Below are 26125 nucleotides of genomic sequence, written 5' to 3'. Positions count from 1 at the left end.
ACGTACACTGGTAAGGCTAGTCTCAGTTAGGGCACTGGTCTTTGACCAAAAGGGCTGCCGCGTGAGCGGACTGCTGGGTGCAATGGACCACTGGTCTGACCCAGCAGCGGCATCTCTTATCTTATGTTCTTAACCTATACTCAATGGAGTGGACAATCTCTGGGAGCAGACAATAAATGAGGAAGGGAATATGTGAAGCTTCATCTGATTTGAGGACTCCAGCCCTACCTGTGAGAGAGCTCTGAGGGTCCTACTTTGGTCATAGAGCACAGTAAATGCATTACATGTGGGGCTCGTTGTTGGTTTGTTAGAAAGAGGCGAGTGGTTCATGATACAGCAGCTAGGCCACTGATAGCTTTTTGTTGTGTTGCCACATAAGATTATTCACGAGCCATTGATTAGTATAAATTCTACTTTGTATACAATTCAACCAACAATTAAAATATTGGGAGTTATTTTGGACCAGCATCTGACTATGAAAAAACAAATAGATGCCATGGTACGTAAGGGTTATTACATGCTATGGAAACTGCGTACCATTAAACCTTTTTTTTAGGTTTCTGCTTTTACACTTCTGGTACAATCTTTATTATTGAGTCTTTTGGATTATTGTAATATTGTGCATTTAACAATTCCCAAGAAAGGCATGGTTCGACTCATACTGATTCAGAATACAGCAATTAGAATGATCTACGGTCTTAAAAAATATGATCATGTGACTCCATTCTATTGTGGCTGCCAATGGAGGCTCGTGTTTTCTTTAAGTTGGGTTGCTTTTGCTATAAGGTCATGTATGGTACCGCTCCGTTTTATATGGTTAATAGATTCTCTCTAGCATTGTATAAAAATAGTAGAAAGTCTCATACCCTATTCACCTTTCTGTCAGTAAAGGGCTATAAAAGTAAGAAATTTCTGGACCATACTTTAGTATTCCAATCAGCCTCACAGGACAGAGAATTTCAATTGTTATTGCTTGGAGCCTGTTCTTATAAACATTTCAGAACTCAACTGAAAACTTATCTCTTTTCAAAATCCTTGGTCAAATAATTTCTTTCTGTCATTCTTAAATTGTTTTTAGTTTATAATCTTTTGTAAACTGCGTAGAACTCATGGTTATGCGATTAAGAAGTATGATGCTATGTTATGTTATGTAAGCCTTCACTTAAAAATTGCACCAGCTCCCAGTGATGTTTATTTATCATTTGAAAGTCTTTAGACTCAAAACGTAGTTCTTTGAGAGGATGGTTATGATATATACTAGGAAGAAATGTATGCTTCTCACGAGACAATTTATTCATTTGTTTATCTGTCAGGGTTGTCAAATAAAGTGACAGCATTCACAAAATACAATGCAATTCCTTCTTTAAGTATAGATGGGAACCAATGACCTCAAACCAGATAATTTCCTTATATATGGAATTCAATAGATAAAGAGGTGCAATGGACATTTGCGTGTTTCTAAAGGGACTGAAGACTTATTTGTTTAGGCTGGCATTGAGATGTCATGTACAACTTGCCTTATATATGGGGTTTGCCTACTGACGCAAGACCTGCTATTATTGGAACATTGGTCCTCGACCTGGCAGCTTAGCTTCAACGCTAACAAATGCAAGGTCATGCACCTTGGCAACAATAATCCATGCAGAACGTACACATTGAATGGTGAAACCTTAGCAAGGACTGCAGCAGAACGGGATTTGGGGGTGATCATCAGTGAAGACATGAAAATGGCCAATCAAGTGGAGAAGGCTTCATCCAGGGCTAGGCAAATGCTGGGTTGTATCCGGAGAAGCTTTGTTAGTCGGAAGCCCGACGTCCTAATGCCTTTGTACAGAACCATGGTGAGGCCTCATCTGGAGTACTGCGTACAATTCTGGAGGCCACATTACCGTAAGGATGTGCTGAGAGTCGAGTCAGTACAGCGAATGGCCACCAGGATGGTCTCGGGGCTCAAAGATCTATCATACGAAGAAAGGCTGAACGAATTGCGGCTTTACTCTCTCGAAGAACGTAGGGAGAGAAGAGACATGATTGAGACGTTTAAGTATGTCACTGGTCGTATTGAGGTAGAAGATGATATTTTCCTTCTTAGAGGACCCTCGGCCACAAGAGGACATCCGCTGAAAATAAAGGGTGGGAAGTTTCATGGCGACACCAGGAAATACTTCTTCACCGAAAGAGTGGTTGACAGCTGGAATAAGCTCCCAGTACAGGTGATTGAGCCAGCAGTGTGCCAGATTTTAAGAACAGATGGGATGCTCATGTTGGATCTCTACGAGGGAAAAGGTCAACAGAGAGCGATTAACTAGGGGGGTGGGTCAATGGAGTGGGCAGACTCGATGGGCCTCGGCCCTTTTCTGCCGTCACTTTCTATGTTTCTATGTTTTTCTGTGTCCTGATATTACAGATGTGACTTTGATTAAATCTTTTGTCACAAACAATGCTTCTGAATGTTCTTTAACAAATAGCAATATAGGAGATAACAGCAGATAAAGACCCATCCAGTGGGATCTCTTCGAGAGAGAGAGGAAGAGAGAATGGTTACTGTGGATGGGCAGACTGGCCTTTATCTGCCATCATGTTTCTATGTTTCTAAGGTAACTTCATAAAGTTGGTTGTGATACTACATAAGCATACTTCTTTGTCCATGCTATTTTTGGGGCCCCACTGCTGGAGTTGCTGTCAAAGCTAACTCCAGTCCATCCTGATCTATTTTGCCATATATGGGTCACAGACCATAGAAGTCTGCCCAGCACTGGATTTGCTTTTCAACTATCAGTGTTCCCGTCTAATCACCACTAAGTTTGTTTGCTTCCAGGCCTTCCATATAGGATCTCTTCATGTTTATCTCACACATTTTTGAATTCAGTTATCATTTCATCACCACCACCTCCCATGGGAAGGCATCTGTGGAAAAGTACTTCCTCACATTATTTCTGGGTCAACCCCTCTACAATTTAAAATCATGCAATCTAGTTCTATCACCTTCTCTCCTCTGGAAAAGATTTGTATAGTAATACCTCTTAAGTATTTGAATGTCTCTCACATCAAGCAGCATTATGGGGTAAAGATCTAGAACAATTGCTTTCGCCCGCTACTTATGAGGAATTCAGGAAACGTCTAAAAACATACCTGTTCCTAAAGTATCTAGACAACTGACCAATTCATCTCTTTCTCCTCAATTATGGTTTTCTTGTCCTATTAATCACTCTCTTCCACCTCTCTTATGTTCAATCAATTTGCTCCTTCGTTTAATCTTTTGTAAACCGCATAGAACGTCACGGTATTGCGGTATATAAACTGTTATTATTTATTTATTTATTATTTATATCACCCTCATATATCTTGTGGCACAAACCCAATACCATTTTTGTTGCCCTTCTCTGAACTGCCTCGAGTCTTTTTACATTCTTAGCAAGATATGGCCTCCAAAACTGAACACAATACTCCAAGTAGGGCCTCAATATGACATGATCAGGGGCATCAACCCCTCCTTTCTTTTGCAGCTCAGCATTCTTCTTGCCGCAGCCACCTCCATGTCGCATTATTTCATTACCTTGAGATCCTGAGACACCCATCAACCCACAGTCCTTCTCCTGAGCAGTGCTTATTAATCTCTCACCTCCTATCTTGTATTTTTCCTTTAGATTTTTGCATAACTGCACTTCTTTGTATTACATTTTAACTGCCAGATCTTTGACCGCTCTTCTAATTATTGGAGATCTCTTCTCATGTTTTCTACTCCCTCCAAGAAATCTACTCTATTGGGTACCTTTGATCATTGGCAAAAGGGCAAACTTTTCTTTCTAATCCTTCAGCAATGTCTCTCATAATTATATTAAATGGAATCAGCCCTAGTGCCGACCCCTGAGACACTGTACCTTGAGCTCTGGGTGACTATGCAACTCATAAATCTTTCAAATATATAATTACAGTAATCTAGGCAAGGTTGTATTAGGATCTGACCCACAATATGGAGCTCTTCGGACAACGTACCACCCTCATCTTATGAAAGGCTATTATCATCACTCTTGTAAGGTGTGAGTGCAGTGAAAGTAATGAGCATCTAGGGGCCTGAAAACATGATCAAAGACACAAAAGGGTGCATCTTCTTGTTGAGGTTTTGGAAAATATTCAAAGCATTTTTGTTCCCATGGTGACTGGATGGGAGAATGAGAAAGGATGAAAACTATTATCTGTTCTTGTTTGATATATATATATATACTAGTCTTTAAGCCCGTTACATTAACGGGTGCTAGAATAGATGTGTCTTTCTCTCTCTCTCTCTCTCTCCTTGGCTGCTTTCTGTCTGTCTTTCTTTCTTTCTGTCTCTTTTTCCTCCGCTGTCCACCACCACCCCTTGCCAGCTCCCCCTGTCCAGCAGTAGCCCTTCTCCCTTCCTTTTATGTCCCCCGTGTCCAGCAGCACCTCTTCTGTGCTTCCCTTGTCTCTCTTCCCTGCTCCCCAGTCCATCAGCACCTCTTCCGTGCTCCCCCTGTCCCTCTTCCCTTCCCCCCGGTCCATCAGCACCTCTTCCGTGCTCCCCCCTGTCCCTCTTCCCTGCTCCCCGGTCCATCAGCGCCCCTTACCTGCTCCCCCTGTCCAGCATGTTCATTTGCAGCCTCTTTCCTGTTCTCCCGTCCATCAGCACCTCTTCCGTGCTCCCCCTGTCCCTCTTCCCTGCTCTACGGCCCATCATGTTTGTTTGCAGCCTGGTGAGGATAGCGGCCAGCTGTAGCGAACCTCGCAGGCCACTATGCACCTCAGTAGCAAGTTCCTTCTGACGCGATCGCGTACGTCAGAGGAAACATGCTACTGAGGTGCTGAGCGGCCTGCAAAGTTTGTTACAGGCGGCCGCTATTCTCACCAGGCTCCTTTGAAGAGCGGCGTCGGCAGCGGTACTGGGCGGCGATGATGCGGCTCTGGCGCCGCTGGCAGAGAGCTTGCCTGCAGCTTCCTCCAGCAGCAGCGGTTGGTGAGTGAGGGCGGGAGGAGGGGAGTGGCCAGAGTGTTCCCTGCCGCCGGGTTCTAAAATGGAACACGGCCACGGATCACACACCAAGGCGGCAGGGAACACGAAACCCATAGGGTTTTATTATATAGGATATATATATATATATATATATTCCATATTGGGTGTCATTTTTCATTCTCTTTTGAGATATGAATTTGTTTGGAACTTACTGAATACTGGAATGTCATTAGATAAGGCTATTCCAGTCTTTCTGGTGCAACTAGATTTCTCATCGGACTATGACTTCTTATTGCAGAAATTAGATCAGATTGGAATATAAGGACGTATATGGCTTTGGTTTTCAGGTCTGACTTTTCCAAAGCAATGGTGGTATGTCAAGATTTTAATTGAAAAATAATGTACGAGTTCAAAAGTTTTATTGGTATTTAGAACAAATCAAAACAGTACAAAGAGCATAGAAAACATACAATAGTATAGTGTCTAAATCATGGCCCCATTCTGCATAATGACTTGGACCCATTATCTGTGATACTGTAGCCAGGAACCTGCATCGTTTTAGGCAGCAGAACTACGCATTTATTAGACCAGGTGCTCTTTGTACCAAATGCAGCCTTTTAAAATTGAGGCCAATGCTAGCAAATAGCTGGCAGAGCCTTCTGTAAATTACAGGGGGATTTGAGCACATCCTAACATCCCCCCGATATTCAGACCATGGGAGATTGCCTGCAATCTCCAGCAGTTTGCAACAAACCCAGAAATTTGATGCTGCCGCTATATCTGTTGACTGGCATTGAATTTCCAGTCTATTTTTGCCTGGCTGAGACATAGCAGGCTAAGGCAATATTTGTCGCCTAGCTGGCTAAGTCCCAGCTACAGCCTCAGTACCCTGAGGTTGTGGGTTCAAACCCATGCTGCTCCTTGTGACCCTGGCAAGTCACTTAATCCCCCCAATGACCCAGGTATATTAGATAGATTGTGAACCCGCATGGACAGACAAGGAGAAATGCTTGAGTACCTGAATACATTCATATAAACTATTCTCAGCTCCCCTGGGAGAATGGAATAGAAAATGGAATACATAAATAAATAAGATAGACCACCCTGAATGGCCGGTGAACCACTAAAGATTGGCGGTAACAGATAGCTGTCTATTTCCTAATATCGGTGCTATTTAGCCAGCCAAGAGCCGTTGCAGATAAGCTGAATATCAGCCTCATAGAAACATGATGGCAGATAAAGGCCAAATGGCCCATCCAGTCTGCCCATCTGCAGTAACCATTATCTCTTCCTCTCGCTAAGAGATCACAAGTGCCTGTCCCAGGCTTTCTTGACTCTTCATTGGCTGATATAAAGTTAGATTGTTAGCCCTCTAGGGACAGAAAATTACCCATTGTATCTGAATGTAATTCATCTTGAATTAATAGAGAAAGAGGTGTGAACTAAATCCCACTTTCTTCCTACATGGAGCAGAAGAGTCTAGGTTTGGCTGCCTTACACATATGAGATTTCTGTATGGAAGGTGCACAGGTGTTTGTATTACTGAATAGACAGTCACGCACTATGAGACAAAGAGCCTGGGATTTACCTGGGAGCAGGAATGTGTGTGCAGATTACAATGGATTTCTCATGTTTTCCAAAGCCAAGTTCAAGCTGAGTTACGCATTCAGGCACATAAGTTACCACTCTGCTTAAACTGAGTCAATGGAGGGTGAATTGACTTGGTCCAGGTCACTGAGATCACCAGTGAGAGAAGAAAGATTTGAACCCTGGCTTCCCAGATTCAAACCTTGTGTGCAAGTGTGTGTGTACCTGTGTATAAGTGTCTTTGATTACATAGTCAAGAAGGACCATTACAAGGGTTGAGATTGGAATTCCGAAATCACCGATTATGCGTCTGGCCTGCAAAAGAAACAGAAATTAAGAAGGTTTAGCGATCAAGAGTCGATCTAAGTTTGTTTTCAGTATCATCTGCCCTGAAACAGTAGATCTCGAGGACCGGACTTGGGCAGCCCTGGTCTAGAAGAAACAAAATGTTGGAATTACCAAACACTGATCAAACACTGACCAAACACTAATTTCCTAACCCCACTCTTCTCCCCTCTCTCCCCCTCTTAGGATCCTCCCTTCAAAATGTGATTTAGACCTAACGCCTTTAACTGTATTCCTCTTCCTGAAAACGTCCAGCTATCGTCTTGATATATTAGGCCCAACGTCTTTAACTGTATTCCTCTTCCTGAAAACGTCCAGCTATCGTCTTGATGTATTAGGCCCAACGTCTTTAACTGTATTCCTCTTCCTGGAAATGTCCAGTTATCTTTTTGTTGTAATCCGCTTAGAACTGCAAGGTACAGGCGGAATAGAAGTCATTAATGTAATGTAATGTAAGAAAGTCACTTAATACCAATTTAAGGTTCAGAAGCAGGACAAGAAAGAAATGGACAATGTGCAAGTTCAAAAGGCAGCAGGATGGGATTAAATTCATTTAGAGCAGGGTTGTGAAACTCAATCACATAAGGGGCCTAAATCTGAAAAAAAGGCTAAGTCGTGGGCCAAATTTTTTATTAAGATACTTAGGGGTCCTTTTATTAAATGCTAAATGCGCACCTTAATAAAAGGACCCCTAAGTGACTAAGGCTTAGTCTTAGTAGAAGTATAGGGTTACAACGTCTCCAACCCCATGCTGTCCCTACTTTTTTTTTTTTTTTTTTTTTTTGGAATCCCAAATCTTTATTTCTACAAAACATAAATGCACAGTGGCCAACAAGTATTTTTAAAAAGAATTAACATGCTTCAAATAAGGTCAATTCTAATATACAGGTGCCTGCATTTTGGATTTCTGAAAGCTTAAACTATAGGAGACTAATCATAGTAGATAGAGGGGAGACATGATAGAGACGTTCAAATATCTTACAGGCCGTGCTGAGGTGGAAGAAGATATCTTTTTCCTTACAGGTCCCATGGCAACAAGAGGGCATCCACTCAAACTCAAGGGTGGGAGACTTCATGGCGACATCAGGAAGTACTTCTTCACCAAAAGGGTGGTTGATCGTTGGAATGGTCTTCCACGTCAGGTAGTCGAAGCCAGCAACGTGCTCGACTTCAAGAGACGATGGGATAAACATGTGGGTTCACTCCGGGGAAATGCTTAGGGGAGGGTTCTTTGAGTGGGCAGACTTGTTGGGCCATCGGCCCTTTTCTGCCATCATACTCTATGTGTATGTCTATGTCTAAAGATAAACGTGCTGAGTGGAGAGGACTTACAAAGAGGTTTTAAGGGTAGAAAGGTCAAATTTGTAGACTAACAATACTGCAAGCAAGACTTCTCAATGTATATAGAACTGAAAGTATAAATATATATATAAATTGCATCTATACAATCTTCACATACACTCAGAAAATGTGTGATCCGACCAAGAGCCTAGACTCCTATAGCCGAACACACTGTCCCATCACAGTGTATGACTTTAGTGTAAAAATGCTGGCTAAGGCAACATGCTCTTTGTGTACTAATAATAAAGATTTTCAGTGGCAAGGAAAATGAATTTACTTAACTTAAAAAGTTGTTGCAGGTCCCGACATGGACCATGTTTCGAGGGTCTTTTTCAAGGAACCCAAGAAAAGAATGGTTTTAGACTTCAATTGCCAAGGAAAATTTCTTTCGTCTGAATCACACGTTTTTCCTTGGCCATTCACTGAATCAACTCCATTCTCTTTGCATCCTTTTGATAATGTGGCCTCCAAAACTGAACACAGTATTCCAGGTGAGGTCTCACCATGGATCTGTACAACGACAGTATAACTTCAGGTTTTCGGCTAATAAAACTCCTTCTGATGCAACCCAGCATTTGTCTAGCCTTTGCTGAAGCTTTCTCCACCTGATTGGCAGCTTTCATGTCTTCCCGGATGATTACTCCTAAGTCCAGTTCCGCTACAGTTCTTGTTAGGTTTTCACCATTCAGGGTGTATGCTCTGCATGGATTTCCGCTACCAAGGTGCATCACCTTACATTTTTTGGCATTAAAATTCAGTTGCCAAGTACTGGACCATTGTTCCAGTAAAAGCAGGTCCTGCGTCATAGTGTCGGGCATGGTTGCGCTGCCTGGTTCTGCTGTATTGCCCACAATATTACATAGTTTAGCGTCATCAGCAAATAATGTAATTTTGCCACAAGTCCCTGAGGCAGATCCCTTATAAAGATATTAAATAGTATCGGACCCAAGACCGAGCCCTGTGGTACTCCACTGGTCACTTCTGATGTTTTTGAGGGAATACCGTTTACCACTACCCTTTGAAGTCTGCCGCTAAGTCAATCTTCTACCCATGTAGTCAATGCTACTCCTAGGCCCAATGCATTCATCTTGTTCAATAACCTTTGGTATGGGACACTATCAAAGGCCTTACTGAAGTCCAAATACATGATGTCCAGGGACTCTCCCCCATCCAGTTTCTTTGTTACCCAGTCAAAGAAGCTTATCAGATTGGATTGACAAGATCTTCGCTTCGTAAAGCCTCTTCACCTGAAACCCTGCCCTTGACTGATGGATTACAAAGAAAGATATATTGGTACTAGATCCCGGTATATGTCAAGTAAGGAAAACTTGCATTGAAAAATCTTGCACTTTAACTATGGCAAATCCAACCTGTAAACTGTGTGTCACATTAGGAAAAAGTCACATTGTAAAGATAACTATGATAAATTGTAACCGGTAAACTGTATATTATGTATATTAGTATTAGACCCCTAATATTAGTATTAGGATAAAAACTTGACTAAATACCGTATTTCCCCGCATATAGGCCGCCCCGGTGTATATGCCGCAAAAAATGCCTAAACATGCTTTAAAACTCTTAGATAAGCCACCCCATGTTACAAGCCACAGCTTATCTAAGAGTTTTAAAACCACAAGGGGCGGCCTATACATCCCTCCCACCCGCCCGGTAAATATCATACCTCCACCGGCTATCTCCTGCCATATCGCGGTGCAGAGCAGGAGTGATCTTTTCAGCGTCCAGCCAGCCCTGCTCTGCACCGCAGCCGTGACATTGCAGGAGGCAGGAGGCCAGCGAGGGAGCTACATTATTTTAAAAGGTATGGGGGGGGGGATTTACTAATGGGGCGGCTTATCTACAATGTCATTAGATAGGCCGCCCCATATAAGGAAGCCGCACCTACTGTTTGAATTGCAAAACCCTTATATAGGCTGTGGCCTATATATGGGGAAATACGATATTAGACCCCCTAGTATGTGTCGTAAACCTGTAAGCCGTTTCTAAGCTCTTTGGGGACAATGAGATAGAGAAGAAATTAAATAAAGAAATAAAAGAAATATTTGAAGATGATATCAACATTTTAGGAATTCCACTATCTGAATCTCTAATGCTGGAATCTTTTTTATTGCTAAGGAAGTTGAAAAGAATATTACTACTGTCCATGCTAAACGACTAACTATATTCTTGTAGGTTGTTGGAAACCCAGCTTGATTAGTATTTTATGGTTGAGAGTCCCATAAAGCTACATTGGCTAACTGTACAGTAGAGACTAGCCTTCCGTTTCAGATTTCCACCTTAGTATTTAAATTTCTCCCTGAGTTTGCACCCTGCTACTGTGTATGTGCAATCTGACACAATTACCTAGTTTACGAGACACTTTCCAGTGACATTTTCCTTCACCTGAGGGCATAAAACAATCTCAGGGCTTTTTCCCAGTCAACACCTGTACAAACTGCAGAAAATATTTATGTAGAGAGATATGGATCCTGACTCTGCCCCTCCCCCTAGCCCCATTGGCTCTTACCTTTCCACCTAGGAATCGGCTATTACGGAACCTGCGCAAAAAGAACGCAATGAAAAAGGTTCCTAGCATCAGGATGAGTGAGAGCAGAGCTGTGTTGGGTTGCATCTTCATTCCTGTACTATTTTCTTCAGCAGCCGTGGAGCTGCTGTTACCTTCAGATAGCAGGTCGAGAGGGTATGATTTCCTAAGAGGGTGCTCCTGAAATACCTGGACAGACAGAGAAGCAGAGTTTATAAGACACCGCAAACCCACTTAAAGCAGCACAGTAGCCTACAGAACTGGGACCAAAATTAACGTGACCATTTATTTTTTTCATCAAAAGGGGACATCTATTAATTGTCAGTCCCGCCCCCCAATCCCACCCAAGCCCCGCCCCAATCACACCCTAGCCCCACCCCAACCCCACCCTAGCCCCCAATTTCTTCCATTCATTTTTCATGTACACATATCTTATTAATTCATAATGGTAACCATAAAATTAAAAAAAACTACAAGCACACTATACGCAGAGAAAATGTTAATTATCATTTATATTTGGGGGGGTTTTCAAAGATGTCAAGGCAAATGACTTTCAAATATGCAATGTCACCTCAGTAACTAAAGAAAAATAGACAAATATAGTGCAAAATATAGACAGCAGATCTAAGTTCTCAAAACTGACGCGTTTTGATCACTAAATTAAAAATAAAATCAGGGGGGTCACGTGATGACGTTGAGCTGAGCGGCGGCTCCCTGCTCGTGCTCCGACCCTCTCACGCTTCATTTTTCGCTTTCTTTAGCCATCCTGCGGTGCCCTCACTTTTTCTTTGTCGACTAGTGGAGCGGAGTGCTTCACGGTGCTAGTGACCGCTTCGGCGGTTCTCTGCAGCGGATCCTACGCACGGTATGCCCATCAAGACCCCGCGGCCGACTCGGGCTCAGCGTGTGCACGGGGCACTCAAAATGGCATCCGGCTCTGTCACCCCGCCGAGGGTACTGCTGCAAGACGACGCAGTTAAAGAACTGACCCGGATAATTTCAGCAGCGATCGACGAACGGCTGTAAGGGATTGCCTGGAGCGACATGGTCAGCGTCTCCAGACTGCGGAGTCCCACATAACTGCCCAGGAGGATCGTGCTGGGGTGCTGGAGACGCAGATCCAGGGCCTGCAGGCTCAGTGCGTGACCCTCCACGAGCGGCTTGAAGACCAGGAGAACCGCGGCCACTGAAATAACATCCGACTGGTGGGCCTGGCGGAGTCTCTTCGCGACGCTGAGCTGCGAGAGCTGGTGGAGCAGTGGCTTCCTGGAGCGGTGGGCTTTACCCCGGAAGGGTCGCGCACCGTGGTGGAGAGGGTGCATCGCCTGGGTCCACGTCGGGAGGGCGCGGGCCGGCCCCGACCTGTTATTGCCAGGTACCTTAACTTTGCTGATAAGGCCCAGGTCATGGCCCTGTATAGAAAAAAGGGCGCGCTGGAGCATGCGGGCACAAAGATCCTGCTCTTCAATGATTACTCCGTCGAAGTGGCTGCTCGCCGGCGCGCCCTGGCACCTTACTGCACCGAGCTCCGCAACAGATGCATCCGATTCATGGTCCAATATCCTGCCCGGGCCGGGTCTTTGAGGCCGGGGGACCGAAGACCTGCAAGGACGTTGAGGCGTTGCAGGCCTATATAAGATCTCTGGCGCCTGTGCCTCCAGTGCCCTAAGATGATCAGCTTCGATCTCAATGCGACTCTCTTCTGATGTTGACCTCCCTGGAGACTTTACACCTGGACCGGGGGTTGGATGGTCTAGAGCCTTTGCCCTCTGAATCGGTGTGGCGGGGGCTTTAGGGCTCTAGGGCCAGCCTTGACTTTTTGCTACTTTGCTGGCTACCCTGTCTGCTGGTGCTGGGGTCGCCTGTGCTTCCATCTGGGGTCTGGACTGCCTCTCTGTCTTCCGGGTTGGTGTTCCTGGCCCTCCTTGGGGGGAGTTTAAGGGTGATCTACACTGTTCTGCCTGATGCCCTTTTCGTTTTGACCCCTGCTCAGGACCTTTCTACCCGGGTCCCTGGACCACGATGCTGTTCCCTTTTTGACTACAGGGATCCTGAATATGGGGGTCTGGTATCTCGGCCTGTGCCCCTTGTTTGTTTTTCTTCTCTCTTTGGACAATTTTTGTTCATGCGGCCCCTGGGCCTGTTTGTCGTGGGGGGTCAGATGTTGGGGGTGGGGTCTTTGCGTGGGAGGGTTGGGGGGGCTTTCAGTACTATGTTTTTACTGTGGGGGGGAGGGGATGGAGGGATTGTTGGTTGGGGCTGGGAGGGAGGAGAGGGGGACGTATGCATGGGGTATTGCTTGTCTGTTGGGTTGTGGATTGTGTGGGGTGTGTCTGGGTGTGATCTGGGATGGGGAGGGGGGGCTTGGCTGCGGGGGGGGGGAGGTTCTCTGGTTCAGTGGAGGGTTGGGAGCTATACTGCTTGTTCTTGGGGGTCCGGCTGGGAGACTCTCAGGGACTGTACACTACTTCATTGGGATTGGACATTGGTGCTGGGTGCCTCCCATGGCTATGGCTGATTTGGTGTGTCTTACGTTGAACGTGGCAGGCATCAACTCTCCTGTGAAGCGCACCAAGGTCCTGTTGTTCTTGAAGAAGGAAAAAGTCTCGGTGGCTTTTTTACAGGAGACTCATCTCACGGCCTGTGAACACCAAAAGCTGCAGCGTGACTGGGTGGGGGAAGTGGTTGCGTCCTCTTTTTCTACTAGGCAGAGGGGGGTGGCTATTCTCATCCACAAGGCGGTTATAGCAGTCACCCACAGGGTTATCCGGGATCCTCAGGGCCGTTTTGTTATCTGGGCGGGGACTTTGTATGACAGACCCGTGGTGCTTTGCAATGTATACGCTCCAAATGTTTACACTCCCTCTTTCTTCTCTACTCTCTTGGCCCACTTGATAGCGTTACCGAATTATGAGCTCTTGGTGGGTGGGGATTTCAACCTCACTAGCAATCCTTCTATTGATTGTAAACCCCCGAGACCAGTGGCGGCGGACAATGAGAGTAGGGGAGTGAATTTCCTGATGAGGGAATTGGACCTCCAGGATGGAGGGTTTACCATCCTGGGGAGGTGGATTTTACTTTTTTTTCAGGGGTTCATCACTGTCACTCCCGTCTGGACTATTTTTTAATCCCCTCTCGGTCAATTGGCCGGACGGTGCGTGCCCACATATTGGATGTTCCTTTCAGTGATCATGCTGCTGTAACATTGTCTCTCAAGTGGGGGAGTGGATCCACTGGGGATCGCATTTGGCGTTTCAACCCCTCCCTGTATCTAGACGCGGAATTTCACACCTACCTTATAGAGGAATGGTCTAAGTATAAGCAGACGAATGAGGGGACTGATGTCTCGGATACCGTGTTTTGGGAAGCGGCGAAGGCCTATCTGCGTGGTTGCATTATAGCCTACTCTATTCGCAAGCGAAAGTTGCGGGATGCTGAACTAACCTCGCTGGCAAAACAAATGAGGGAATGCAGGCTTTATCATCTGCGGCATAGCTCTGAGGAAGCTCGACAGTCGTATCTTCGTTTGCGTAAACAGATTGATGCCATTCTCTCTGCGCGGGCATTAACCCATATTGATGTGTACAAGTTTCAACTTTACAGATGGGGTAATCGGGCGGGGAAGCTTTTGGCCAACCTGGTTCGGCCATTTCGCCGTGCGGTGCGCGTCTCTCATATTCGGGACTCCTCTAATGTGTCGCACCAAACAGAGGCGGCTATCCAGTCCCAATTTGTGCGTTTTTATAGTGACCTGTATAGCGTGGGTGCGTACGATACTGAGGCTCGTGATCTTTTCTTTCGGGACTTGACTCTTCCGCACGTTTCTGAGGCGCAAAGCGAATTACTCAACGCCCCTATCACTTGTCAGGAGATTTCTATGGCGATAGGCCGTTTGAAACTCGCTAAGGCTGCGGGACCGGATGGCATGGGACCCGAGTTCTATAAGATCTTACAACATCATGTGGGCCCTGCTTTATGCGCTATGTTTGGTGATATGCAGACTTCGGATAGAATTCTCCCGGAGCAGAATCATGCTCACGTCGTGATGCTTCCTAAACCGGGCAAGGATCCCACCCTGGTAGGCTCTTATAGACCCATATCCTTGCTTAACCAAGACATGAAACTTCTTACGGCTATTCTGGCTAAGCGACTGGCACAGGTTGTCCCTTTGCTGGTACATCCTAACCAGGTGGGCTTTGTGCCTGGACGTTTTTCTTCGGCCAACATTCTCAAGGCGCTGGTGGCTCTGAGGGAGGGCAGGGGCCGCCCTGGGGACGATTTGCTGGCTAGTTTGGACGCTGAAAAGGCCTTTGATAAGGTTGTCTGGCCTTACCTTTTCTGGGTCTTGCGGCGCTTTGGTATCACCGGCCCGTTTCATGATTGGGTGGTCCGTTTATATATGGTTCCTACCGCTCAGCTGCTTATTAATCGTCAGCGCACGACTTCCTTTCCTTTGCGGAGAGGGACCCGGCAGGGATGTCCCTTGTCGCCGCTGTTATTTATACTTTCGCTTGAACCGCTGGCAGCTAAGATCCGAGACGCCCCGGGGGTGGAGGGTATCCGGGTGGGTGCAGAGCTCTGTAAAATCACCATGTTTGCGGACGATATGCTGCTTTTCGTTGGCAATGCCCGGGTTTCCATTCCTTGTATAACTTCCTTTATTGACTCCTTTGGGTCCTTCTCAGGACTGTGTATTAATTTCAGTAAGTCTGAGGCGCTCCCTGTCACTTTGCCTTGTGCATCCCGTGCCTTGCCTAATTTCCCTTTTCGATGGGCTGTGGGGGAGCTTAAATACCTTGGGATTTTCCTCAGCGCTGACTGGGCCATGGTTTATCGGAGCAACATTGTGAATCGCCTTGCTCGGCTTCGGGATACTTGTCATCGATGGGGGGACCTCCCTCTGTCGCTCTTCGGTCGCATCGCCCTTGTTAAAATGGTTCTGTTGCCCAAGATTCTTTATCCGTTGCAGATGATACCTTTATGGCTGCGGGAGGCTGAGGTGAGGGCCTATAGGTCCTTTATTGGTTCTTTTATCTGGCGGAACCGGAGGGCCCGCATAGGGTTCTGGAGACTCACGCAGAGTAGGGAGAGGGGCGGCTTAGCGTTTCCGGATCTCCGGTTATATAATGTGGCGGCTCTGATGCGCTGGGTGCATGAACTTCACACGCTCGGTTGTCGATTTGCTCCCCCAGGCATGTTTGATTCTTGGGTGGCCCCGCACAGTGCGCTGGCCTGTCTTGATGTGCCTGGGTGGCGGCGCCCCCGGGTGGGCTGTAATTCTCTTTGGCTGGATCCGCTGCGGCGCACGCTGCTCTGGTCGGATAGGAGGGGGTACGCGACGTCGGATAGGAGGGGGTATGCGAGACCACTGGGCCTTTCAATTTGTTCGGGGCAACCCCGCGTTCCCGCCGGGGGTTGGTGGAGCGCGTGGCTTGGAGGCCAGCTTTGGCACTTGTTTCTGTTTGGGGCACGTTTGCCTACCGGCATCTGCGGATGGGACTTCCCCCCCCCTTCCTGACCTCCGCCGTCACTGGTCTCTCCCTGATATGCCTTTCTTTGCTTATTTCTATCGCTCCTCCTAAACTTACTTGCTCCACTTCATCACTGACGCTGAAACCGTGGATTGAAGACAAAGTTTTATTTTATTTTTCTTTCCAGCTTATGATTTATCTTTAATCTTATCTATTGTTTTGCCTTTTGTCTTTGTTTTGTTCTATTTCTATCATTTAAATTTCTCCAGAATTCTACTGTTCAATGGCTCCCCCTTCTGCTTCTATTCCTTTCTCTCCTCTCTTCTACCTTCCAAAGTATTTAGATCAATGCTGTCTTGTTAAAATGTTTATTTTATTTTTATTTTTCCTCTAACTCTACTTTTCACTTCTCTATTACCCTCCAGATACTTTAGTTAGATTGTGAGCCTTCGGGACAGTAAGGGAATTTTTCAAGTACCTTTCTTATTTCTAATCTTAATGTATATTTTCTGTAAACCGCTTAGAACCTAACGGATGTAGCGGTATATAAGAAATAAATTACATTACATTACATTTGCAGCTGCGTCACTTTTATGAGGCGTCTCGGAGGAGTGCCCCAGCTGGATATCGTTTCCTGAAGGTTGACCACATCTTTCTTTCTCTCCCTGCCTCTTCGAATTCTCTCTCTACTTGGTATAGGATGGCCCGGGCAGAATGACCGGACCCTCGACTCCTTGGCTTAGCTACTCAATGGACTGAAGAGTTGGGGGAGCCGGTCAGGGTTGAGCTGTTGGTGGCCTGTTTCTCTAGCATCCCCAGAGGATCCCGGAATGTCTCGCTACAGGAAATACAATTTAAAATACTACACCGCACTTATTTCACCAGGGTGCGGGGCAGGAGGGCGGGCCTCTGGGAATCCGATATCTGTGTTAAATGTCAGCGTATGCGTGGTACCCTTGTGCATATGCTACTGGAATGCCCGCAGCTGGGGACTTACTGGAATGGGGTGTTGGATTTTTTGGCTCGGGTTGTGCAACTGCCTTTCCAATGGTCCTATTTACTTCTTTTGCTGGGGTGCGAGGGAGAGGTGCTAGATCAGGGCCTGAGTTTGGAACACTGGCGCTTTTTGTATACTGCACTGCTGGTGGCCAAGCGCGGTGTGCTCCATCTTTGGATGGATGCCAGTGCGCCTGAGGTGATAGGATGGAAGCGCTCCTTGCTTGAAGTGGCCCGCTGGGAGCTTCGCACTTGCTCGGAACCGATGTCGGCGTCTCGGCGCCTGTATCGATCTCTTTGGGATGCTGCCATCTTGGAGGTTGGCTCTCTGTGACTGTGTGTGCCCTGCCCCTAATTACTTCCACTGGACTGGGGGGAAGGGGGGGGCTTGGATGGATGCTGGTGAGTATGTGTGTGGGTTGGCATGAATGGGGTATGGATGCTGAGATGGGTGAGTTGGCTGGATGTTGGGGGCTTCACTCTTTTTTTTTTTTGTTCTTTGTTGCATTTGTTTATTGCAAAATGTTGAATTGTACTGTACTGCCCAGCTGGATTGCATTCTGTGTTTCCCTCTTCTGCAGACTGTGGGGTTTGTCTCTCCTTCCTTCGGGGGGGAGCTCCCCTGACTGATATGCTAGTTCGCTATTTCTTTGCCATGTCTGTATTGTACTGTTTTCTTTGGCTGTTCAGTGCTTTTCTGTTTAATAAAAATTATTTAAAAAAAAAAAAAATCAAAATCATTTTTCCTACCTTTGTTGTCTTGTGATTTCATGAGTCTCTGGTTGCGTTTCCTTCTGTCTGTGTATCCTTTCTTTTGTTTCTTTCTTTCTGCACTCAGGCCCAACAATTGTCCCTTTCTATTCCCTCCCTCCTTCCTTCCCATGTCCTTAGTGCCCCCAGTGCCTCCTTCTCATGTCTTTAGTGCCCCAGTGCCTCCTTCCTATGTCCCTCTCACTGCCTTCCACACTTTGTCCCACCCCCACCCCCCAAGTCAGCCTGGCTGCCTGTCTACCTCTCTCCCTCCCTGGCCATAGCCAGGCTGCCTGCCTGTCTACCTCTCTCCCTCCTTCCCTGGCCAAAGCCAGCCTGCTTGCCTGCCTACCTATCTCCTTCCCTCCCTGCCGCAAAAAATAAAAAGAAGCCTCCCCATCTTTCCCCCTGTCTGCTGCTCTTACTGCCCTGCCCTGCTAAACCTGACAGGAAGTCTTTCCGAAGTCAATTCTGACATCGGAGAGGACGTTCTGGGCCAGCCTGGCAGTGATTGGCTGGCCCAGAACGTCCTCTCCGATGTCAGAATTGATGTCGGAAAGAAGACTTCCTGTCGGGTTTAGCAGCTGTAGCGGCAGGGCAGTAAGAGCAGCAGACAGGGGGAAAGATGGGGAGGCTTTTTTTTTTTTTGCGGCATGGAGGGACAGGAAGTGATCACCTGTCCCGTTGTCCCCAAGCACAGCTTCGGGACGCTGTCCCTGAAAACGGGACATTTCGGCATCCCGAAGCTGTCTGTGGGGACAACGGGACAGGAGGTCTGAAAACGGGACCGTCCTGTTCAAAACAGGACGTATGGTCACCTTAACCAAAATGGTCTTGACATGGCCAGTGTTTCGGCTAACTTCCTGCATCAAGGGTCATAGATACAGCCAGATTATGAAAAGGTAAGAACCACCTTTCAAATTCACGTTACAACATTCAATCAATGTGTGCTATGGAGAGCCCCCAGGCCATGCTTCACAAGACAGAGAAGCCTAAATCATTCCTGGAGGGAGTTTTAGAACAAGCTTTGGTCCTAGTAGGTGTGAGTTCAATATGGCATCAGGTTGGACGCTTATTTTGTGGCTTTCCTTTGGCATTCTTGAGGCCACTCTTCTCTGCACCTTTTATCCCTAATCTCTTCCCCTCAGAGGCATCTGAAGGGACAGCGGGCAGAGGCCGAGATAAGGTGGAACCAGTCAGAAGTACCCAGAAAACTTCCAGCAGCTGCTTCTTACTTGTTCAGTGCCGGCATCCAGAGTCACAGGGAAAAGGTTTAAAGCCAGAAGTGCCAAATACTGGCTGTGTTAAACCTGTTGCCAAGCCTAGGCACTTGATAGGAATTTTCCCTCTCTGGTTTATTTCCTATTTATCTTTTTCCAAGAAGGCACCAGAGATGGTGACTTCAAAACAGCCAGATTTAAGCAACCAGGAAAGAGTAAAACAGGGAATCCCTGATTTAAAATACTACTACTACTATTAATTATTTCTATAGCGCTACCAGACGCACACAGCGCAGTACAGTCACAAAGGAGACAGTCCCTGCTCCAAAGAGCTTACAATCTAAACAGGCAAAACAGACGAACAGGATGTCATGGATACAGTTAAGGGGAACGGTTAATCAGCTGATTGGGTTGGAGGGCAGAGGAGTAGGGTTAAGGATTGGAAGCTATATCTAAAAGGTGGGTTTTCAGCAGTGCATGCCAAAGAAAGAGGAGCAACTTCAAGTCAAGCCACGCTGGACTTATGCCAAAGATAAAGTCGAAAGGATTCAGCAGTCCAGGTACTTCTCTGAACCAGAAGTTATTTTCTCTGATTTAAAATCCAAGAGTTACAAGGTTTGAAACGGACAGAATGAAAACTGAGTGTGAAGCTATGGAGTTTATTCTGAGCACATTCCCTTGGAGATTTGAGTGCACTGAGAAAGGCAATGGTGTAACTAAGGTTCTGTTGAAAACTCTGAAACCCAGTAGCCAAGCTTCATTATGGCACACTGAAGAAGAGTGTAAGAGGCTGTTTTGGCCTCTGTGATTCTGAGGGAACTTTGAAAGTAAAAGCCCTGATATAGGGCTGGAAGTTCTTGATGAAAATAAGACATTTTTCTTTTTGAAACCAGCTAATTGGAACCTTGTTGAAAAGACAGAGTGTACTGAAGAAGATATTTCTCTGTTGAAATCTGATATAGTGAGATATAAATGTTGGGGTCTTGAACAATTCTGGGAGGTTGAACAGTGTGCCAAAGGGCTCAAAGGCGGCATTTCAGGGCTTTAATTGACTGTTGGCAATGAAGGAGTGGTGATGGATCTTGCAGAAGTAGTGCTAACCACTCATAAAAGATATAGAAGCTTTTTGCAAACTGTTGCAGCTATGCCGCAGCCTAGATAAAAGCTTGAAGAAGAATAGCATGACAGACTGTATAATTCCTGTTCCTTGCTAGAACCTAGGAACTGGACATTATTGCTTTAAAGTTTTTGGACAATTTGAAAGTGTTTTTGTTTTCTTTTTTTGAATGGTAATAACCAGAAGTACAGTGCTGTTAAAAGAAGAAACAGACGCTAAAGGCCTGTGGAAAATAGGAGTGAGAACCGTTTGAAATATAGTTTTGTTTTTTTCTACAATTAATTATGCCTATTAAAAGAATGAACATAAGAAGTGCCTCTGCTGGGTCAGACCAGAGGTCCATCATGCCCAGCAGTTCGCTCACGCGGGGGCCCACCAGGTCATGGACCTGTATAGTAACCCTCTATCTATCCTCTTTTCCTTCAGAAAATTGTCCAAACTCTTCTTGAACTCCAGTACCGTACCTTGTCCTATCACGCCCTCTGGAAGTACATTCCAGGTGTCCACCACCCGTTGGGTGAAGAAGAACTTCCTAGCATTGGTTCTGAATCTGTCCCCTCTTAATTTTTCCGAATGGCCTTGTTCTTGTAGTTTTCAAAAGTTTGAAGAATTTGTCCCTCTCCACTTCCTCTATGCCCTTCAAGATCTTGTAAGTCTCTATCATGTCCCCTCTAAGTCTCCTCTTCTCCAGTGAAAAGAGCCCCAATCTCCAATCTTTTGGCGTATGAAAGGTTTTCCATACCTTTTATCACATGTGTTGCTCTCTTCTGAACCCTCTCGAGTATCGCCATATCCTTCTTTAGGTATGGCGACCAATATTGGATGCAGTATTCCAGATGTGGGCGCACCTTCGCCCGATACAACGGCAGGATAACTTCTTTCATTCTGGTTGTAATACCCTTCTTGATTATACCTAGCATTCTATTTGCTTTCTTAGTGGCCGGTGTGCACTGTGCCGACGGCTTCATTGTCTTGTCGACTATTACCCCCAAGTCCCTTTCTTGGGTACTCTCACTCAATAACAGCCCTCCCATCGTGTAGCTATATCTCGGGTTTCTGTTTCCTATGTGCAAGACTTTACATTTCTCTACATTGAACTTCATCTGCCATCTCATCACCCACTCCCCTAGTTTGTTCAAGTCCCTATAGTCCTCTATAGTCATAGCCCCACTAAATAGTTTGGTGTCGTCTGCAAATTTTTTTACTTCGCACTTCGTCCCTGTTTCTAGATCATTTATGAATACATTGAATAGCAGCTGTCCAAACACCGACCCCTGCGAAACACCACTCGTGACCCTCATCCAGTCCAAGTAGTGGCCCTTCACTCCTACCCTCTGTTTCCTACCTGCCAACCAATTCCTGATCCATCTGTGTATGACTCTTTTTTTATCTGGGCATTACCAAAGACTCCACTAGCCTCAAATTCATCTGCTCGGTCTATTTACCTGTATCCTGACCCTAGGCTTGCCATCCGCCCTGCCTACTCCCGGCCACACCAGGTACAGCCCAGCACTGAATACCTCATTCCCAATTGTCAGGAAAAGAATAAGAGATACAATTGTCACGTTGGCTATTACTCAGAGGAAGTCCACTTGAGTTTTATCTCAATTCTTTTCCTTACAGTTGGGAATGAGGTATTTGGTGCTGGGCTATACCTGGATGCTGGCACTGAACAAGATATCTCTTTAGCAATATCTCTAAGCACACATTGATTGAATGTTGTGAGTGAATTTGAAAGGTGCTATTTTACAAGGGACATTGTTACCATTTCATAATATGGCTCTATCTATGAGATATAAAATTTTACAGACCCCTAATGCAGGCTGTTAGCTGAAACACTGGCTGTGTCAGGTCATTATGAATAAAGAACATTTTACTCCCAGTTCTTCAGGCTACTGTACTGCTTTTTGTGCACTTGTCGATAACCCTTTCCCTGTGGTGTCTAGCATACTAAAGATGACATTTAATGTGAGCAAGTTCAAAGAGATGCATGTGGGAAAGAGGAACCCCGACGATAGCTATGGATGCTGGGTTCTGTGTTAGGAAAAGGATCTAGGTGTCATTGTTGAGGATACGTTGAAACAGCTCAATGTGCAGCGGCTGATAAGAAAGCAAATAGAATGTTAGGAATTATCAGGAAAAGAATGGGAAACATAGATGAAAATGTTAAAATGCCCTTCTATCGCTCTATAAACACTTGTCACCTGATAGTATAACTTTCTATCAGCTTTGTTGCATCCCTTAGTCTGTTGATATTATATGGGATCCTCAGCGCCACCACTCAGAGCTCAAATGGATTTCATAGCTCTAAGCTTTATGTGCCAGCTCCTCATTGGTTCCCTTTATTTAATATCAATCTCATACGATTATATATTTGCTTTTGTAATATTTTGTTTTTATATATATATGGACACATTTTGATCACTAAATTGAAAATAAAATCATTTTTCCTACCTTTGTTTGGTAATTTCATCAGTCTCTGGTTGCACTTTATTCTTCTGACTGTGCATCCAATATTTATTCCCTTCTTTCAGCCTCCGGTATGCTTCCTCTCCTCCAGACCTCATTCCCTCCCCAAACTTTTTCTTTATTTCACCCTGCCCCTTCTTTCTTTCTCTCTCCATGCCCCCTTTCTTTCTGTCTGTCTGTCTTTCTCTCTCTCTCTCTTCGTGCCCCATTTCTTTCTTTGTTTCACCCTGCCCCCTTCTTTCTTTCTCTCTCCATGTCCCCTTTCTTTCTCTATGTCTGTCTTTCTCTCTCTCTCCATGCCCCCTTTCTTTCTGTATGTCTGTTTTTCTCTCTCTCTCTCCGTGCCCCATTTCTTTCTTTCACCCTGCCCCCTTCTTTCTTTCTCTCTCCATGCCCCCATTCTTTCTCTATGTCTGTCTGTCTGTCTCTCTCTCTCTTTTCTTCCCCACAGGGCCGACCAACTCTCGCTACCCGACGTCAATTCTAACGTCGGAGAGGACGTTCCGGGCCAGCCAGGCAGTGATTGCCTGGCCCAGAACGTCCTCTCCGTCAGAATTGACGTCGGGTGGCGAGAGTTTGTCGGCCCCGCGGAGAAGAAAAGCAGGGAGGGAGAACTCGGTGCCAGCTTGTTCCCGATGGTGGCAGTAGTAGCCTTTCCCCAGCGGCTGCCTATTCCCCAGTGGGTGGCCAGCTGTGCACCCCCTTGGGGCACCCAGGACGGACCGCCCCCCCCCCCCCTTGGTACGCCACTGCAGAACTCTATGTCTGATCTCTGAACTCCTTTGTCTTGACACTGCAGTGGGTAGAGTGCCAGGCTCAATGAACATTTCTTCTGACCTAGCTTAGTAACACCACATTCAACATTTTTACAGCACGCCTGAAATTCTGGCTGTTTTCCACACCTTGTAGAGTTTGTAGAAGGTTTCATAGATGAAGATGAGGGAGATGAGGAAGGCAAAGATCTCCTGTGTAAATGGTGAGATGTAACGCACTAGAAAGCTGCCCTCAGCTGCCACCATGATAAAGATAAAGATGAAAAGCCAGAGTCCGATCCACACCCGACCAGTCAGATATTCCATGCCTTGGCTTTGGCAGAACTGCAGGAAGAAAAGAAGGCAGCACACATCAGCGGCCTGTGTCTTTCATCCTTCATTCTATGCATGTTTACAAGTATGTTCCAGCTAAACTCATGACTTTTGACTGAAGTAAGTACTAAAGCTGTGATGATCCTCTGACTGAGGTGAAATAAAGAATATGATCGAAGATAAATAACCTAAATCAAATCTAACATGGCCAATTTCCTTTCCAGTTACAATACCATAGACACTACTTGATTCCAAGCTCCATCAATTCTCCCTTCTAATAAAGATCAAATCCTCTGCCCTCCTCACCCCTTATCTCTTTACCTTGAACTATAATTAGCTATAAATAGAAAACTGAGGAGACTGAATTGGACTAGACTTTGTCCCTTGTGTTCAGTTAGAATACCTTGTAATAGAAAGAGGGACTAAGGGCCGGATTCTTAAAACTTACTATGCCTTTAACGATGGCCACTAAACCAGTTCCAGCCAGTTTACCATCCGATTATCAGAATGGCTCACCATGGTCTTTTCCGAACTTCCTGGCAGCCTCCAACTTTGCCATGCAAATGTAGTACAATGAGGTCATTACTATTAAAATGGTTGTAAAATGGCTCATTAATATAAACAAGCACTCAGGGCAATTCTCCATCATCAGTGGGTGATTCTCCAAATAAAGCGACGGCTTTTAGCGGCCAAAAATTAACAGCTGCTCTAAGGGTGCCAGTACGGTGAAAAGTGTGTCTCAGGCGCTCATTTCTAGCTGTGGTTCATGCTAAAAATTATAAACACACTCTTCACTTAAATTATAGTAATATAGTCATGGGAAAAAAATCTCAAAAGCACGTGTCTCGAGCACATCTCAAGTGTGTGTATTAATGGCATGTATTAAAGGCGTGTCTTATATGCGCTTGTTGAACGCTGACGATTGCACCTCCACTTAATTCCCCTGGTACACCTATGACTGACACAATGACATAGCATTTTCTGACTGGTGTGCCCCTCCTATCCACCCAGGCCTCATTTGTGGACTATTCTGCACATGTGTTGATCATTATAACCAGCAACTGATCTCATATAAATTTGGTGACCCTCCTTGAACCTCATTTGCATGTGCGGTTCTTTGAGAATGGCTTGCCTTTCTTGAATCGTTAGATTTATGGCCACTACAGCAGCCCGTCGGATTTTACCGGTGATATTACAGAATCCGGCTCTAAGTAATTTTGCTCCGCTGACCTCTTCAAATCTAAAAGAGAAGATAGGGCTGTTTGTGTAAAGCATGATTAGCTGGAATTTCTTATTCTTGGAGATATGCATTTATTCTAAAACTAATGGTAAATGTCCATCAAGTCCGGCGATCCGCACACGCGGAGCCCTGCCAGGTGTACACCTGGCGTAATTTTTAGTCACCCATCTCCTTCTATGCCTCTCGTAAGGAGATGTGCATCTAGTTTGCTTTTGAATCCTAGGACGGTCGATTCCGCAATAACCTCCTCTGGGAGAGCATTCCAGGTGTCAACCACTCTCTGCGTGAAGCAGAACTTCCTGATGTTTGGCCTGAACTTGTCCCCCCTTAGCTTCATTCCGTGTCCTCTTGTCCATGTCAAATTGGACAATGTAAATAGTTTTTTCTGCTCTATTTTGTTGATTCCTTTCAGTATTTTGAAGGACTCGATCATATCCCCTTGCAGTCTCCTTTTCTCAAGGGAGAACAATCCCAGTCTCTTAAGTCGATCCTCGTATTCCAGTTTCTCCATACCTTTTACTAGTTTCGTTGCTTATCTCTGCACCCTCTCCACCAGTTTTATATCCTTCTTTAGGTTGGGAGACAAATGTTGGACGCAATATTCTAAGTGGGGTCTGACCATTGCCCTATAAAGCGGCATTATGACCCTCTCCGATCTACTCGTAATTCACTTCTTTATCATGCCCAACATTCTATTTGCTTTCTTTGCCACCGCCACACATTGTGCTGACGGTTTTAGGGTCCTATCTATCAGTACACCCAGGTCTTTTTCTTGTTCGCTCTTACCCAGAGTTGCACCTGACATTCTATACTCGTGTTCCTTATTCTTACTACCTAAATGCATTACTTTGCATTTCTCCACATTAAACTTCATCTGCCATTTCTCCGCCCATTTCTCTAACTGACACAAACCACTCTGGAGTTCCTCGCTATCCTTCTGCAATCTGATTGCCCGGCATAGCTTTGTATCATCTGCAAACTTGATGATCT

The 26125-nt window shown here is 45.6% G+C and overlaps 1 protein-coding gene across 8 annotated transcripts in view; it reads right to left on the bottom strand.

Annotated features, from left to right (window-relative positions):
• SLC4A3 (solute carrier family 4 member 3) overlaps positions 1-26125 on the bottom strand; it is a 198634-nt gene that overhangs the window by 58381 nt on the left and 114128 nt on the right. For 7 of the 8 annotated variants that reach the window (XM_033945918.1, XM_033945913.1, XM_033945916.1 and 4 more), the window contains 3 exons: positions 23713-23907; positions 10770-10976; positions 6785-6874 (listed from right to left, as the gene is read on the bottom strand). In XM_033945918.1, coding sequence (XP_033801809.1) covers positions 6785-6874; positions 10770-10976; positions 23713-23907 — 492 coding nt within the window. The remainder of the gene's footprint in view (positions 1-6784; positions 6875-10769; positions 10977-23712; positions 23908-26125) is intronic. The other variant, XM_033945915.1, reaches the window with a different exon arrangement.

The sequence above is a fragment of the Geotrypetes seraphini genome, chromosome 5 (genome assembly GCF_902459505.1).
Source record: "Geotrypetes seraphini chromosome 5, aGeoSer1.1, whole genome shotgun sequence".
NCBI classification, from domain to species: domain Eukaryota; kingdom Metazoa; phylum Chordata; class Amphibia; order Gymnophiona; family Dermophiidae; genus Geotrypetes; species Geotrypetes seraphini.
This window is presented reverse-complemented; position numbering and strand designations above follow the sequence as displayed.